Source organism: Peromyscus californicus, unplaced genomic scaffold (assembly GCF_007827085.1).
Source record: "Peromyscus californicus insignis strain IS unplaced genomic scaffold, ASM782708v3 Scaffold_5__1_contigs__length_169319896, whole genome shotgun sequence".
Lineage (NCBI taxonomy): Eukaryota > Metazoa > Chordata > Mammalia > Rodentia > Cricetidae > Peromyscus > Peromyscus californicus.
In genome coordinates, this window is record NW_026294573.1 from 55,282,369 (window position 1) to 55,300,599 (window position 18,231).

General features: G+C 40.8%; 1 protein-coding gene across 1 annotated transcript in view; it reads left to right on the forward strand.

The window, feature by feature from the left end:
- The window catches only part of LOC128096906 (cytochrome P450 2J5-like), a 31,630-nt gene extending 16,475 nt beyond the window's left edge, over positions 1-15,155 (forward strand). Inside the window, exons 7-9 of the mRNA XM_052717030.1 lie at positions 1,104-1,291; positions 3,921-4,059; positions 14,977-15,155. Coding sequence (XP_052572990.1) covers positions 1,104-1,291; positions 3,921-4,059; positions 14,977-15,155 — 506 coding nt within the window. The remainder of the gene's footprint in view (positions 1-1,103; positions 1,292-3,920; positions 4,060-14,976) is intronic.
- Positions 15,156-18,231: the final 3,076 nt, after the last annotated feature.

Consider the following 18,231-nt stretch of genomic DNA (forward strand, 5'->3'; position numbering starts at 1 on the left):
CTGGAAGACGGCATTTTGAATTGGGAATATGCAGAATAACTATGAGGGAATGAACACTTAGGAATATACACATCCTGCAAAAATGTTTTAGGACTATGATGGCCCTGGATACAGCCAGCACAGAGACTGTTCTTTAAAAAGCTTGGAGTCTAGGTGAAAACAGAGCAGTCAAGTAACACAAGTTACTTGGTAAGTTCCAACTAAAGTAGTGTTATCGAATTAGAATCCACTGATGCACTCCTTTGTCTTTAGCTATGTGTCACCATTTTTCCTTGATACTGTGCAATCTCCCTAGTTTTGTATCTGACATCTTGTGATGCCATCTCCCTGACCTACAGCCTCAATCCCACTCATCTTGCATGTGGTCTTACTCCATTACATGTCCTCTCTTTTCACTGCCCTTATTCTTACTTCAAATCATCTTCAAGACATACTGTCTTCCCACTACCAACAGTAGAATGTACTGTTCTAAGTTCTCCCCAATCCAGAAAAATCTGTCAGGAACTACCTCCTTAAGATGCTTTAGATTCCTCCAGAAATTTTTTGACTGGGAAATTACTGTTAGTCCTTTCCTCCAGAGATGACCCAGTGTGCTTCTATTGCTACATGTTGTTCATTGTTGATTTCTCTCCACTGGTTTAAAGAGAGTGGTCCATTCTTTCCTTCTTCTTCCTCTTAGTTCTAGAAGATTTTAGCAGGCAAGGTTAGAAAACCTTTTCATTTTTGTGCAATAGTTTTTTTTTCAAATTGTGACTAAAAATTCATTAATGTACTATAGCATTTATTTAGTAAATTTAGAACAAGGCAGGGCAGTGGTGGGGCACGCCTTTAATCCCAGCACTTGGGAGGCAGAGCCAGGCGGATCTCTGTGAGTTCGAGGCCAGCCTGGTCTACAGAATGAGATCCAGGACAGACACCAAAACTACACAGAGAAACCTTGGCTCAAAACATACACACACACACACACACACACACACACACACACACACACACACACACAAACAAAAACAAAAACAAAAATAATTTTAGAATAACACTTGATTAAACACTAAGATGAAAACAGGGTAGCCTAAAACTTAATGGACCTTTCTTCTTTCTTTCAGAAAAAGTACAGACTGAAATTGACAGAGTGATTGGTCATGAGAAGAAGGTGAGCCTTGCTGACCGGGATGCCATGCCTTATACTAATGCTGTCATCCATGAGGTACAGAGGATGGGCAACATCGTCCCATTAAATGTTCCTAGAGAAGTGACAGTTGACACTACGTTTGCTGGATTCCACCTGCCAAAGGTAACTATGCACCCCCAACCTCAGACACCCCAGTCCATCTTGGACAACAGCTTCAGAACCCAACTTTTAAAGATGATGGGTATTCATGCCCTAAGAAATTATTTCAATGGGGGAGAGAGAGTTCTGACAAAATTCCCCAGTTATCTAAATGGATATTCACACATATTGTTGACAGTGGTGTTGGAAATGGCTTTGATCAAACGTATTTAGGTAAAACATAGCTTCATTTTCTTGGAAAAGTCTTATCATCTTCCTGTGTTAATGTGAGAACCAAACCAGCAACAGTTTACTGTCATACATTGTCCCTTTGAGCAGGTCTTAGGACTAAGTACCTGCCACGTTAAATGTAGGAAATTCTTCACAATCCTCAGAAGACAGAATTTTAAGAAACACCATTTGAGATACATTCACAAACACCATAGTGAGGCTAACATTTCTAACAGTGTCCCCATGGCATGTTTCCAGCTTTTACATATAGCCCCAAAGTCACACAAACAAAGCCAGTCCAAACTTTTTAATTATAAAAGATGGTGAGAAGAGAACAATAGTTATTAAGCAGTTATAATGTGCTATAGACTCTGATCTCTTTCCAAACGTCTTACTCCTTTTTCAGAGTGACCTTCAATCTCCATTTTCTAGGCTGGAAAGTTGAGGCTCAGGGAAATTGAATTTACATAAGATTTCTCTGCTGCAAGGTAACAAAAGATGGTATCCAGAACCAACCCTGGTCTGAGGATTAATACTGCCCCATGATCCAGCCACAGGACTTGCTATATTTGACATTAAAGTATGTCCCTTCCATTTTCCTCAGTGAGTTCCTGTTCACCTCCCCCACCCCCATCTTCACAGAATGAATGCTGATACCCTGATGCCCCATCTCTCCTGGCCCTTAGCATCCCCTCTCTGTAACATATAACTGAAGATCCATTCTTACTCTCTACTGTAGTTTCTGAGGATCTAGATTGTCTAAGCGTCTTGAATGTATGGTTCTTGGAGATGCTCTCCAGCTAAAGACCCAGAAGAGCTTGTCCAGCCATCACCCCACGGCCACCTTCTCTACAAAGGCAGAGAAATAGCCACTGTGTTTACTGTTACTTTTATCACTGAGAAGCTCAAGGTTAGAAGTTGAGGTCTGGATTCCCCAGGTGCTGTGTGCTTTTTTCCTATTCATTCATTTAACTCCGGGAAGCCAGTGAAACTCTTTCCATAAGCTTTTAACATCAACTCTAAAACACTCCTGAGTATTGAGGAATCTAAATGGCTATGTCCAACAGAACCTGAAAGCCAAAGCCTTAACAGCAGAAAGGCCTGGTCCCAGTGTTCCAGTGATGACCTCACCTTCTGTCACTATGGTATCGTATTACCAAACCACGAACAGCTTCAGGTTTTTTTTTTTTTTTTACTCCACCCACTTCATTGGATCCAAATGGGGATAAAATGAGATTACATTTGCATGGTATAATGTTCAGCATTTAAGGTATTTTTTGTTAATCATATCAATATTCATTAAACACTTGAAACTTTGGTTTGAGTTGAAGGAGATTTAGAAATGAAGTATACACTCCTAAGATGTGAGGACATCCCAGAAGTAAATACTCTGTTTCTCTGCATATGATGAGGATATGAAGTGAGAAGCATGAACTGGAAAGAAATTATTCTGAACTTCTGAAGGAAGAGCTTTTGGAGCTGAGGGTTAAATGGGGGTTGAGTTAGCTATGTGAGCACAGGAAGAGAAACACACCCAATAACAAGAACAGTGTTGAAACACGGTCTAGTGGAAACCCTACAGGAATACTACTACAGCAGGAGACCAGCCAGAAGCAAACAATGGCTCTGTTGGGACATAACAGGAGTCTTTGCCCTAAGAGTATGAGGAGCCAGCTTCCTAGGAATGAGGAGTGAGTGTGTGGGCAATGAAACCAAGTCACGTGTCAAACTCACTCAGCTTCAGGCTGTGGAGCTGAGTTAAAGCTGATAGGTAATTGCATGCATCTAGGAGAACAGAGTGGAAGGGGTCACTAAAGTTGAAGTGATAAACTGAAAAGGTGGTGATAGAATCTATAAAGATTTAAGGAATGGCCCAGCCTTCCTGATGAAAGAACAACATGAAGGAAATGTCTCATGACTAGGGACCATGCATATACTTACCAAGACAAGAGTTCCTTCTGTTGCATCCAAGTATCTTTGACAAACTTTGGTGGAACTATGTGTTGTCTCCTTAACACTGGATGAAAGAGAACAGAGAAGCAGTGGCAATGTTCTGTGGACCTAACCATAATGAGCAGCAAGCTCCTTATATCCCCTTGGACGCTTGCAGGACCTTTCCCTAGACAGACATATACAAACCTCTTCCTATTAAGCAGATGCATTTTGTAACAAAGAGTAGTCTAAATTTGCTGATAAAATTCCTATGAAAGAATTGCAATCCAAGACTAAAAGGTATTGTGTATAAAAGTAAAATAATGGGTGTATACTTCAAATGACAGTAGAGAAGTAGGTTGGTGAGGGTGGAAACTTCAGGATATAAAAAGGAGTCTCAGGCATAGTAACTTGAGAGACACTTCCCCAGTCCAGCTACCTGGGTATGTGTGCCAAATTTCAAGCTATGAAACTTCGCTGCCTTCTTTAGGGAACCATGATCCTGACCAACTTCACCGGGCTACACAGGGACCCCAAAGAGTGGGCCACTCCAGATACATTGAATCCGGAGCACTTTTTGGAGAATGGACAGTTTAAGAAGAGAGAATCTTTTCTGCCATTCTCAATGGGTGAGTTGTGATGAGTAAAAGACACTTCAGAGCTCCTCCTTGGTCCTTTGCCCTCTTCTCTCTACAGTCCTCTGCTTCAGGTGTATTCTTAGAATGTGGCCCTTCCTGTGGCTCCATCCCACTGTTGCTGTGAACAGGGACCACTTATTTCTCTCTGGCTCTATTTTTCACATGTGGAAGAGACCCAAATCCTGACTTCTCTTCACAAAGAAATCTGGATACCTGCTATATTTCTAGAATTTTAAAATGTTCAGAGTTATTTTAAGGGGATGCTCTCTTACCTTTTACTCAGAAATAGAGCTGTATATTAATAAGGACATTGGATGAAGTCAGGAAGGACTCCCTACTTAATACAATGAGAACAGGAACAACAATTTTAAGTGGCATCTGGAGAATTCAACTCTTCTTATAAGTGCCAACTGCACTTTTGAAACCCAGTCAGCACTTATGCATGAGAACAAGATGAAGGATGTCACCTAGCATAAATCCTTCTGATAGAACAGATGATGTACAGTCTAGCAATTCCTTCCAGTCACTCTGCTGAGAATCGCCTCAGATTTTATATCACAGCCCATAGTTACAGCCACACTCTTCAGCTGAAACTCTGCTTGCTGCTAATGACATGAAATTCTGAGACGCTTCCCCTGATGTTTGCGGCAACAGCAATGAGAGGAATCTTCAGACGATAATAACTTTAACATTTTATTTATCTCTTTGGGGGAATGGTTCACACATACCATAGCATAAGTTTTAGGTCAAAATACAACCTACAAGAGTAGATTCTTTCCCTCCATCTTATGGTTCTACTGTATGGAGTTCATGTTGTCAGTCTTGGCGCTAAGTGACTTCACCCACTAAGTCATATTGCTATCCCCACCAAGGCCTTTAAATTGAAGAACACTCTGGGGCAAGAGAATATTAGATAGGTGATTTGTCTTCAAATCTTATAAGTATCTTTCCTATAGGTGCCTCCTTTTCTCCAGGTGTAAATAGTTTTTCCTGCTTTCATTAGCCTCAAAATGATTGTTTTTAAAAAAGCAAACCATGATTCGGTGATGTCTTGCTACTGAGAATTGTGTTGCGTTCTTTAAGTGCAGATTTCGGGGAACAAGTTTGCTTTCTATTGCTGCGAGAAACATCATGATGATAAGCCACTTGAGAAAGAAAGGATTTAATTCATTTGACAGTTTATAGTCCTTTAGGAAGGGAAGTCAGGAGAGGAACCTGGAGGCAGAATTTGAACATATACCATGGAGGAATACTGTTTACTGGCTTGCTCCCCATAACTTGCTCAACCAGCTTCCTTATATAACCCAGAACTGCCTACACAGCTGTGGGACTCCTGCATCAATTGTTCATCAGGAAATTACCCTATAGGCTTGCCTACGGGCAATCTTATGAGTCTATTTGCTCAGTTGAGGTTTCATCTTCCCAGATGACTCGAGCTTGTATCAAGTTGACAAAAAATGAACTAGGACACATGTCATCTCCTGTAATCTATTCATTCAATAATTATTAGAGAGAAAATGGAATGGTATCTTCTTTCTTACTATAGGCAAACACAAATATTCTAAGAATATGCATTTTTATAACATGACTTAAGCTAAGCTTTATACTTCTAGTCAGGTTCTCTATTATAACCAGATTGAAGCTTGCCTCAAAATTTACAGTCCTTTTCACTTTTTAACTGAGTTCATATGTATCAGTTAGTACCTCACTGTATAGCAAACAGTCTAAAATAGTATTACTCACAGTTACTGTTCACAGTGTACAGATCTGCTCAGTGGCTCTTCCACGTGTAGGTGGACAGCTAGCTGACTGCAGCGCAAACAACGAATTTTTAATATACACAGCGTTCTTCTCACTTTATTTCCCCTCACTCCAGCAAACCAGCTGGCTTTTCATATGGTGATGATAACGTCCCCAGAGAGAGAACATAAGCAGAGAAATCTGGTGGAGTCCAGGGTAGAACTGGCACTGCATTCTGAACTTCCACTTTACACAGTAACTTCCATTGCATTCTGATGGCTTAGACAAGCCACAAGGTCAGTCCCACCTCAAGGGGAGGCAAATTATTGCAGTCTTTGATTGGAATAGCATCTAAGTCCCAGTACATGTACCCATAATGTGGAACCTAGGGAAGATGGTAACTAGAATTGTTTTGTTATCATCATCTTTTTCTGATATAGAGGATTAAAATTTATTTGCCCAGGCATAAATAAAGACCAGTTAAATTAGCAGAGTGGAAATAGCCAGTGAGTTAGCATCATGCCTGTAGCTATCTGGATTTTCTGTCTTATTCCTACCTTTGGCCCCGCTGCTTTTCCCACACTTGCTCTAGACTTCCTAGAAGCAGCCTCTACAAAAGCATGAAGTAAAGATACTCTTTTTCTCTTGACAAAGATAAGTAGACATGGGATTAAAATTCTTGCATTATCAGGGCAGACTGCAAAATCATTCTTGAATTTTGCACTCCTCCCCCCCACCCAGACAGAGTTTCTCTGTGTAGCTTTGTGCCTTTCCTGGAACTTGCTTTGGAGACCAGGCTGGCCTCGAACTTGCAGAGATCTGCCTGCCTCTGCCTCCTGAGTGCTGGGATTAAAGGAGTGCGCCACCACCGCCCGGCGCATTTCTATTTATAGCCTAAAGCAAAGGACAGTTTATGGTAAACCAGACCTCCCCTCCTTATTAAAAGATAAAAACACTGGTTTACAGGAGCTAGACCTAGAAAGAACTTTAAAAACAAACAACAACAACAGCCATTTCCTTCATTTTAGTCGTGAGGCGGTTTGACTCCTATGTATTGTTTGTGTTGTGAAGATGATCCAAGTACAGTTTTAATTGCATCTTTCTATCACTGACACAAAGACTTTGGGGGGAGGGCAGAGAGTAATTTTTGGTTCTTAATATCAAACTTATTTGTTAATTTAGACAAAATCTTTGAAATTGGGTATTCCTTGTTTCATCCTTTTAAAATCCTGTTTGTTCCTTCTGGCTAATTGTCATGATTGCCCAGTCATGGAGCTTGTATAGGAAACTTGCTGTGTGTTTGTCAAGTGAAAAAGATTTCACTGTGTGAAAATGAGTGAGTTAGTCACAGTCACACGGTGGTCCCTGATGGAGCTTGTTCTTGAACATGGGTTCTGGGTCAAGTTTTGTCCTGGAAGAGGAATACTTCTAGGAGAATTATGGGGATTTACAAGAGAGTTGACTGTGTACCATTTTTTAAAATTGCCAAACATATTATCGCACATGCTGCTGAGGGTTTCTCCTGATGTGATAAAACACCATGACCAAGGCAACTTGAGGAGGAAATGACCTGTTTTGTCTCATAGCTCTCAAGTCACATTCCATCACTGAATGAAGTCAGGGCAGGAACTCACACAGGGCAGTGGCCTGGAGGCAGGAACTGAAGCAGAGGCCTTGGAAGGGTGTTACTTCAGGTTTGTGCTTCATGGCTTCCTGAGCCTGCTTTCTTATACATCCTAGGATCATCTGCTGTGGGGTAGCACCACCCACAATGAGATAGGTCCTCCCATATCAATCACTAACTTAAAAAATTTACCACAGGCTTGCCCACAGGCCAGTCTCAGGGGTACTCTCTCAATTGAGGTTCTGTCTTCACAAATGATTCTAACGTGTCAAGTTGGCATAAAAATAGCCAGCAAATAGTAGTAGTAATAATAATAATAATAATAACCAGCAAACCTGGTCCTTTTTTAACTTGACACAAAACTCCATCACTATTAAACCATAACCTTTCCTTTCTTCTTCATCCCCAGGATCTCATATTAACATTAAATTAAATTAATATTAACAATATAACATGTTCCAACTTTAAAAGTCCTGCACACAGCCTTTAAATTTTTGAACACTTTGAATTTCAGTCTCATTAAAGCATACAAAGTAGCTTTCAAAATTCAAACCCTCTCTAAAATATCCAAGGGCTCTCTAAAATTCCAACATTTCTCAACTGTGAGCTCCTATGAGACAAAAATCAAGTTCCGCACTTTTTTATTCCAGGAGGAAAGAATCTGGACACAGTTACATTCAAATCAAAGCAAAGTCTAACAGCTCAGTATCAGACTTCTGGGACTCTTGATCTAGTCTACATAGGGCTTGCACATAGCATACAGTACACATAATGTGTCTAGTAGTTCAGGCTGGCCTCATTCCACAGCTACTGCTGGCCTTGTGGGGTTGTCCCATTTTCAAAATGTTGGGAGTGTCTGTTGCAATTAGGCTACTCCTTCACCACTAGCCTCTCACTGGATTTCTTAAGGGACTCTGAACTTTCCACAGGGTTCTAAGCCTCAGCTCTCTCCATGACCATTCATGCCTTCAAAGCCAATTAACACGAATGACTCTTACACATGTTTGGCTGCTGGCATAAAATACAGCCTTAGCTCCCTCTGCATCACATTTTCTATGTGCTAACCCTGAGGAAATACTCTGTAGATGTAACCAACTGTCTTATTAAATAAGAAACACAGAACCAATGCAAAGAAGAAAGCCAAGAGGTCAGAGCTAAGAGCTAAAACCTTACCCTTCCTCCTGTGGTGGTCCTACCTCTCCGAAAGAGAGCTACTTCCTGTATTAAAGTCTTTATAAAGACTTTCGGTTCTGCCTTCTCATTGGTTGTAAACCCAACCACATGACCACCTCGTCACTGCCTGTCTGTACAGACCTCCAGGTCTTCTATGGTTGGTATTGAGATTAAAGGCATGTGTCTCCAATGCTGGCTGTATCCCTGAACACACAGAGATCTACCTAGCTCTGCCTACCAAGTGCTGGGATTAAAGGTGTGCGCCACCACCGCCCAGCTTTCCTATGGCTTGCTAATAGCTCTGACCCCCGGGCAACATTATTTATTAACATACAAATAACATTTTAGTACAAAATAAAATATCACCATAATACTCCCAGATTTATAATCCTCAATAATGCTAATCTCTTCTTAATCACTGCTAACTTCTAAGCTCCAACTAACTAGCACCAATTGTTCCAGTAAAGCAAAGATTTCATTTTGGTGGTGCTGGTCTCTTGGTAATCATGGAAGATTCTTCAGCTCCAGATGACCATTTAAAATATTGAATGGCTTTGAAATAGTCTTTATGGAATTCTCAAACATCCTTCTAAAACTTCACAGCTATGACTCTATTGTCTGCATTGCTTTCAGGATTATCCTCCAAGTGCTCACAATACCTCACCAAGCTTTGAATACTCAACGACTTTCCTAGCTTAAAGTTCTAAAGTCCTTCCCACAATCCTCTGAAAAAGAAATGGTCAGATCTCTCACAGCAACCTGGGGCAATTCATGCCTTAGTGAGGGATCTCATTCTGTGACGAAACATCATGATCAAAGACAATTTGGGGAGGAAAAGGTTTATTTCTGCTTACAGCTGTCAAGTCATACTCTTATCACTAAATGAAGTCAGGGCTGGAACTTAAGGCAGGAACCTGGAGGCAGGAACTGAAGCAGAGAGCATGAAGGAGCATTTATTGGACTGCTTTCCAAGGCTTGCTTAGCCTTGTATTCTTCTACACACCAGGACCACATATTTAGGGCTGGCTCCACCTACAATGGACCCTCCCACACCAACCACTGACTAAGACTATGTAATAGGCTTGCCCATAGGCCAGTTTAGTGGGAATATTTTCTCAATTGAGATTCCCTCTTCCTAAATGACTCTAGCTTGTGGCAACTGGACATAAAACAAACCTGCATAGACCTGTGACAGGATAAAGATAAAAGAAGTGGAGCTACATTAAACACTCACAGGACACACAAGCACAAATTATGATAACATCATTGTGACACACAGTTACTGAACAGCTTTGTCCATAACATCTGATTCATTTCTCTTCAACAAAATGTAGAAGGTAGAGAGATAAATTTAAGCATGAATGCATGGTCAATTTTGAAATATTATTTAATTTCATAGTTATAAACAAAGGTGGACAAGCAGCTTTAGAGTTGACATTGCATAATGGCTGCCATGAGGTTCAAGAGAATCTGTACAAGAACACTGAGCTCTGATGTCCTCATGCTCACGGTTTTGTTTAGACTGGAACTGTAGGCAGATTTAATATTCTTCTTTATGCTTTCCTTTTGGACAATTTGTAATAGTGACTACACATCACTTAAGAATGATGGAAGCTGTTAGCAATGTACATAAGAGACATTGATGTAGTAATTATGTGTGGTACTGCAGGGCAAAGGCTTGAAGCAGATACTCCCTCAGGGAAAATTCATGAAGAGCCTAGAGAGGAGTTGAAGTTGGACCATAGTTATGTGTGAGCCTTTAAAAGATAAACATTGTGGTACTAGAAATATGGCTCAGCAGTTAGGAGCACTGGCTGCTCTTCCAGAGGACCCAGGTTCAGCCAGCACCTACATGGCTGCTCACTATTGTCTGTAAAGCCAGTTCCAGAGAATCCAACACCCTCACACAGGCATACACGCAGGCAAAACACCATTAAAAGAAGTTAAAAATGGTTTAAAAAGACAAACATTGCTACTTTTTATTGGTCTGGATTGGGTACAAATAAGAAATTAAAAGGCAAGAAAAAAATCACACAATGGATAGCATCAGGTAATATCTCTAGCATAGGAGGCTAATGAAATAAATATTTTTATTATAGGAGAAGAAACACAGACACACAGTAAGGCAAATTGAAAGAAAATTCCCTACAAAGTAAATGGGTGGAGGTGCTTGGGAAACTGAAGTCTAGCCTTTATAGGAAGGCTGGAAGTTTAAGGGCCTTTTGTGGTCTGGAATGGAGTCCTCTTCCCCTAATTTAGGATTGCTCAGTTGCAATAAAGATATGAATGGCGACTTGTAACTTTGGGCAAACATGTCTGGCTTATCTTTGCAGCCAGGACCTCTAAGTCTGCAGGGGTTGTGGTTACTACACCCAAGCCTTTATATAAAGCTGCCAGGCCTTTGTCTCAGGTCAGAAGTGAAGCTCCAGATGAACTGATTACTTACATTGTTCTATTATTAAATAAAACTTGGGAGTCAGATAATGGGGTAAAAGTCTGATAGATCCAAAGAGCAATGGAGGAACGATTATCTAACTCTGCCTCTCTACAATTTCAGATCAAAAAGGTCTGCAAATCTTTCTAAGTCCCTCCTGATTCCTTCCTGTGTCTCTCTAGCCTAACCTGGGTCCACCAAAAACTCTGTGGTTAATGCTGGCCATCTGAATGTTGACTCTGCCCTCTGATTCAAGGTTTAACTTTATTGTCAGTCCTGGGAGTATCATAGTGTGATCAAAATATCCCACAACGATCTGTCCCTGGTCTATGGGCAGGCTTCTGGAATCCGGTGCCTGTGGTATGACACCTTGCAAAGCCTTGGTGCAGTGGGAAGGGGCTTGGACCTGCCTAGGTTCAGTGTGCTGGGCTCTGTGACTCCCCATGGGAGACCTCGATTTTGGGGATGTGGGGATGTGGGGTGGTGTAGCTAGAGTTTTTCTGCCTGGCCCACAGTCAGGACAAATCTCTCTCACCCACCAGTCCCAAGCCGCTCAAACCCGATCAAGTAAACACAGACACTCATATTGGTTTTAAACTGTATGGCCGTGGCAGGCTTCTTGCTAACTGTTCTTACAGCTTAAATTAATCCATTTCTATTAATCTATACCTTGCCACGTGGCTTGTGGCTTACCGGTACTTTACATCTTCCTTGTCCTGATGGCGGCTGGCAGTGTCTCCCCTCCCAGCTTTCTGTCCTCTCAATTTTCCTCTCTGTTAGTCCCGCCTATACTTCCTGCCTGGCCACTGCCAATCAGTGATTTATTCATTGACCAATCAGCAACACATTTGACATACAGACCATCCCATAGCAGGGTGGCTTGGGAAAGAGTGCTGGGGGTGGGAGGAGGGAGGAGGGGGGATCTGTGGATAGTATGTGGAGTGAGTAGAAAATTTCTTAATAAAGAAAAATGAAAAAAAAAATCCCACAACACAGAAGGGTGCAGAAGAAGCTAAAAGTTTGGCATCTTTATTATCCATCAGTGGTCCCTTTGGCTGCCAGCCTGCCTGCCTCCCTGCCTTTCAGGGATTTGTCTAACTTCTAGCCCCTAATTCTGCCATCTCAGAGGTCACCTTAGCTACAGTTAGGAGTTTGGGGGCACAGGCCACTCTAACTTCTTTGACCTGACAGAAGGAGAAATGGAGAAAAGGCCTGCAGTCAGAGTGCCCTGGAGGAGAGTAACCTAGGAGGCCAGGATAAAACTTAACTGATGGTGAAGATCCAGAACATAATGCAGTCATTTGATGAGAGTGTGTGATACTGGAGCATGCTATGTGGGTGAGGCAGCAACTATAGCATGCACAAAGCAAGACAGTTAGTGTGGTCATAATTCCTACAGAGAGTGTCATTAAGCAAATCATCAAGGCAGTTTTGCCCTTATTAGAAGAGGAGACCAGGCAAGAATACCATCCAAAAATTCCTTAGCAACCTCTGTCATAAATGTCATCAAGACTGGTTTCTTTGCCAATATTGTCTGCTGCAAGGAATACAACATGGAGGAGGCCATTAGCCTGGCTCAAGAACTGAGAAACTTCTCATTAGCCAGTTTAAGTTGAGAAGTTGACAATTAGCTTTCTTGTATCTTAACTTTATGGAGAACATCCAGAAACAAAGTTAATGAGGGAAATTCCTTAACATCATGAGTAATGTAAATATTTCAGTAAAGTGAAATGTAATGGTGTAACTGGCTGGACCATTCACTAGAGCCCTATAGAAGGGCAAGGTCATAGATATGGTCTTCTCCATATTTAGACTGACATAAGGTTTACTTGACAGATCAAAGTGTAACTTCAATCAGTTGTTCATTACACTAGACTTCTGTATAAAGCATCAGATGCCTAGAAACTTTTCAAGAGGAATCATTGACAGAAGTCAATGCCTTCCTGCCCATGAATGAGATTCCATTCCTGTTGAGTGCACAACCAGACATCTGTACCTAATTTCCGATCTATAGGAGAAATGCATCCTACAGGTATTGTAAGATATCCCAAGAGCCCCACGGACATCAGTCAGAGATCCCAAATAATTTCCCCAGACCTGTGAGTTTGATAGCAGGGTAGCTTTTTAAAAATCAGAGAACATGGGCAGTTAGGGTGCTTAGGGAAAACAAGGACATTTTACAGTTGTGAGAATTTCTCTTTCCAAAAAGTGTTCCATAGTTGGTAAATAATTAGTAGTAGTAATAATAATAATAATAATAATAATAATAATAATAATAATAAACAATATTTTTACATTTGACTTTGGCATTCAAGAAGATGGGCCAAATTTTCCTGGCTATACATAGATATTGCAGTGTTGAACTGAGCCAAAGTCATGATGTCCTTTATCTGGGTGTTAGTTTTCTTAACAAGGAGAGAATCATTGGTGAGAAATGGTTGTCTAAATAACATCTAATATGTTCGCTTGAGTATAGAGTCTATGTGAGGATGAGTCAAAGGCCTTGCTCGACTGTTGCTTTGCTTGGAAGCATGGAGGAAATTTTTCCTCTGTGTTGACCCTTATATTTTTAAACTAGAAACTGGCTAGTGGAGTCTCCATGGCTTCCCTGAACTAAAACAAACAGATGACTCCTCACCATTCATGACATTTAGTTTTGTTTTTCCTATTAAAAATGTTCTAAGAGACAGAATGCTTGATTTTCAAAGACCATCCTCTAATTTCTTTAAACTTTATAAGGTCATAGGATAGATGACAATCTGCATTCGTGATCAAGCAGGATTAAGTTGTCAGGGATATCTGCCTTTACCAGTGTCTGACTTTCCACAATAAATTTGCAACAACCAATAGCTGTAAAACCCATGTCTGAAAATGAATGCCAACAACCTGAAACCTTAATAAGTACCTTCCCTCCTATAAAGAGATCAAGTTATGGAGGAGGTTTACTTTCTCTCTGGCAAATGACCATTAGCTCAGAGGAATTCAGAGATTTGACCCTTGATTCCCATAAGCCCTGTTTCTCCTTAGGCTCTACTAACAAGAAGGCTCTGTGAATATAATTTGGTCCAAATTCTTCCACCATCTCCTGAAAGGACAGTATCTCAGGAGATATTGAAGCCATTGCCTCATGGCAGAAAGACACTGGGTTCTGTAATCTGTGTCTCTGCCGATCAAATTTTCCCCAGTGTTTATGGAAGCAACTGAGTGGTGACTTCAGAGAAACTTTAGAGCCAGTTTATCACAACTCCAAAAGAAAAGTAGGATAAATAATGGAGAATTCTTGGGGTAAGGTTGTTCCTACTCCCACCTGCATTCTCTAGCCTTTCTGTAGAACAATTCCATCCTATATATCAGTGGAGATCAGCTAGTGTAGTTGTCTGGCCCAAGAGGGGTCAGGCACTTCTATACTCACCCTTGGCTCAACACCTGCAATGTCCTGATTTCCTCTCTTCAATCCCTTTTATAGCACCACTCTGCAGAAAGGATGGCCATCAATGTCACTGACATCAATCAACGTGGAAGAGGATGGTGGGCATAGGAGAAAAATGACTTTTACTTTAGGCATATTTTGCTGACACACTTACTTGTTTGTGTTTCATTGTGTGGGTTGAAAAGCATCAGTAATTTAGCAGCTGAACCATGGTCAATTGTATCAGTGATGTTTGTTAACTGAGTTTTGAAAGCTTTTAGACTGAGTCACTCCTGAACTCCCACTTCTACCTTCCTACACACTGCTCTCACCAAGAGCTGCCTGCCCATGAAGGCATTTGATTTGCAATTTAGGGCTTCCAGATTGTGTGCAAAACAGATGCCAGACATAAATAAGCAGCTAAATATAAATTTCATGGTCAACTTGAAGCAGGTACCTGAGATATTAGTCCCTGGAGCCACTAACTCCAGCTGAGAAAATGACGGGTCTTCTGTTTTGGTCCCACAGGAAAGCGAGCTTGCCCTGGAGAACAACTGGCCATGTCTGAGCTGTTCATTTTCTTCACTGCTCTTTTGCAAAAATTTACCTTCAAGCCTCCAGTCAATGAGAATCTGAGTATGAAGTTCAGAATGGGCCTGACCCTTTCCCCAGTCAGCTACCGCATCTGTGCTGTCCCCAGACTGTGATGTCCAAGAAGGAAAGAGAAAGGAGTTCAAGAAGAACTGACATGTGCTCTCAAGCTTCTGGGGCCTGCTCACATGGAAGGGACAGGATGAAGGTAGTATCCTAGCCTTGCGTTTTCCATCACACATTTATGCCCTGCCTTTTCACATAGGACTAGAGTGTGTAGGGTGTGAACATCTCTTACAACTAGCCTGTATGCTTTAGTGGCTCACATCACAAGTCTGAAACTACAGGGCGCTGGCAGAATATTTTATATCAGAGTATTGGAAATGGCATAATAGGGCCAGATCCTGGTAGATGTGGTCACTAAAAGAGAAAAGGCAGTTTCAAAGGCCAAACATACATAAGTCATTTTGAGTAGATTATATTGGTGGTGGGACTGAACCACACTAAATCTTCTAGGTTACTGGGTAATCTCTAGATGTCTCTCATTGATCACCCACCAGGTGGTAAAATTACAAGTTATTGAGGGCTTTCATCACCAAAATCCAACTTATTTTCACTTTAATGATAACCAGATGAGAGAATTACACCTTATCCTTGGTTCTAGGCCTGGTTATTGTGGTATGCCTTTACAATTTTAGTCATGCTTATCAATTTATAAGATAAAATACTTCCTACTCCTAATGATAAGGCACTTATCAGCCTGTGCTGTGCAGGTGATACTAGACAGATGGTATTATTATTATATCCACCCAGGTGTTCAGTCATTTTTTATTCTCAAAGTGGAGACAATCTGCTTGTTAAATGGAGAGTTTCTGGGTAAGGCATATTCTGAGAAGCCACTTCTTTCCACAATACAGAGTAATCTAATGCTTCACCCAGCCTGAACTCAACACAATGAATATGGTAAATATAAAAATGCTGAGGCCTCACTCTGATCCAAGGGATGCAATGGGACCCAGTACCAAGTATCATGCTATCACAAGGAAACTGAAACTTGGGAAGTATTTGACTATGATTCCTAACGAAAATTCCCACCTAAACCTACATCTCCTTGGTTTTCTAAGTTGATTAGAAGTGTCTCCGTCCCATGCATGAACTGTACAAAGATCGTGTGATGCTATTTCCAACCACAGTTCCTCACTTACTTTAAATGCTCCAGTACCCCTTCTGTAGCTTGCATGTAATAGACTTTCCTACACTCCCTGTTGTGTGAGCACTGTTCCCATAGCACCTTGTTGTCTCCCCTGGGAGGAATGCCTGCTCCTGCCCAAGGAGTGCTGCATGTAAGATGCTCGCTTTCCCCTGACGTAGGGCATTCAATGGCATTATGCAAACAGCCCGCATTTGGTGTGAGACTTTCTGCCTCTGAGCACACCTGGTGAGAGTGATGAGAATTCTATGTCCCTTCCTTGAGCCCTGAGCTATCCTGGAATAAAAGTCTCAGAGAAGTCCCGTAAAGGAGGACTCTGAAGCAGCAATTGCCTGGGGTTCTCTGGTTCTGTTGAACATCAAGTTCTACTTCAGTTCTTCCGCTACGGTCACCTGAAGGACACAATAACCACCCCCTCTTAATTTTTGCTTGGTACATGGTGTTTAAACCATCTGACAGGAAATGAGTGTATTTTACCAAAAGTGGAGTGTAAATCCTCTATCACTCTCTTACAAACACATAAAATATCTTGGGGTAACTCTAACCAAGCAAGTGAAAGACTTATATGACAAAAACTTCAAGTCTTTGAAGAAAGAAATTGGAGAAGATATCAGAAGATGGAAAGATCTCCCATGCTCATGGATCAGTAGGATTAACGTAGTAAGAATGGCTATCCTACCAAAAGCACTTTCCAGAGTCAATGCAATCACTATTAAAATTCCAACACAATTCTTTTTGCACCTTGAAAGGACAATTTTCAACTTCATATGAAAAAACAAAAAGCCCAAGATATCTAAATGATCCTGATCAATAAAAAAACTGCTGCCATTCTAAAAATTTCAAGTTATACTATAGAGCAATAGTAATAAAAAATGCATAGTGTTGGCATTAAAAACAGACACATTGATCAATGGGATCTAATTGAAGACCCAGATATTAATCTACACACATATGGACACCTGATTTTTTACAAAGAAGCCAGAAATATATACTGGAAAGAAGAAAGCATTTTCAACAAGTGGTGTTGGTCAAACATGATGCCTGCTTATAGAAAAATGCAAATAGATCCATGCTTATCATACCCACAAAACTCAAGTCCAAGTGGATCAAACACCTCAACATAAAACCAGATACACTAAACCTGATAGAAGAGAAAATGGGAAATAACCTTGAACACATTAACACAGGAGATAAATTTCTGAACAGAACACTGATAGTGTAGGAACTGAGATCAACAATTAATAAATGGGACCTAGTGAAACTGAAAAGCTTTTACAAGGCCAAGGACAATAGAACAAAGCAGTAGCCTACAGAATGGGAAAGATTTTTAGCACCTCTACATCTGACAGAGGACTGATTTCCAAATTATATAAAGGAAAAAAAAACCAAATAATTCAATTTAAAATGGGGTACAGATCTAAACAGAGAATTCTCAATGGAGAAATCTCAAATGACTGATAAACACTTAAATGTTCTACACTCTTATCCATCAGGGAAATGCAAATCAAAACTATTTTGAGATTTCATGTTACACATCTCAGAATGACTAAAATCAATAACACCAGTGACAGCTCATGCTGGTGAAGATATGGAGCAAGGGGAATGCACTTCCATTTCAAATGGGAGTGCAAACTTGTACAGCCACTATGGAAAGCAATATGGTGGTTCCTCAGGAAGTGGTGAATTGATCTACCTCAAGACCCAGCTCTACCACTCTTGAACATATGCCCCAAGGATGATTCATCCTACCACAAGGACACTTGCTCACTTTTATTGTAGTTTTACTCATAATAGCCAGAAACCAGAAACAACCTATATGCCCCTCAACAAAAGAATGGATAAAAAAATTATGGTAAATTTACAAAATGGAGTATTACTCAGCTGTTAAAAGAATGGCATCATGAAATTTGTAGGCAAATAGATGGAACTAGAAAAAAAAATAATCCTGAGTGAGATAATCCAGACCCACCTGAAAGATAAAT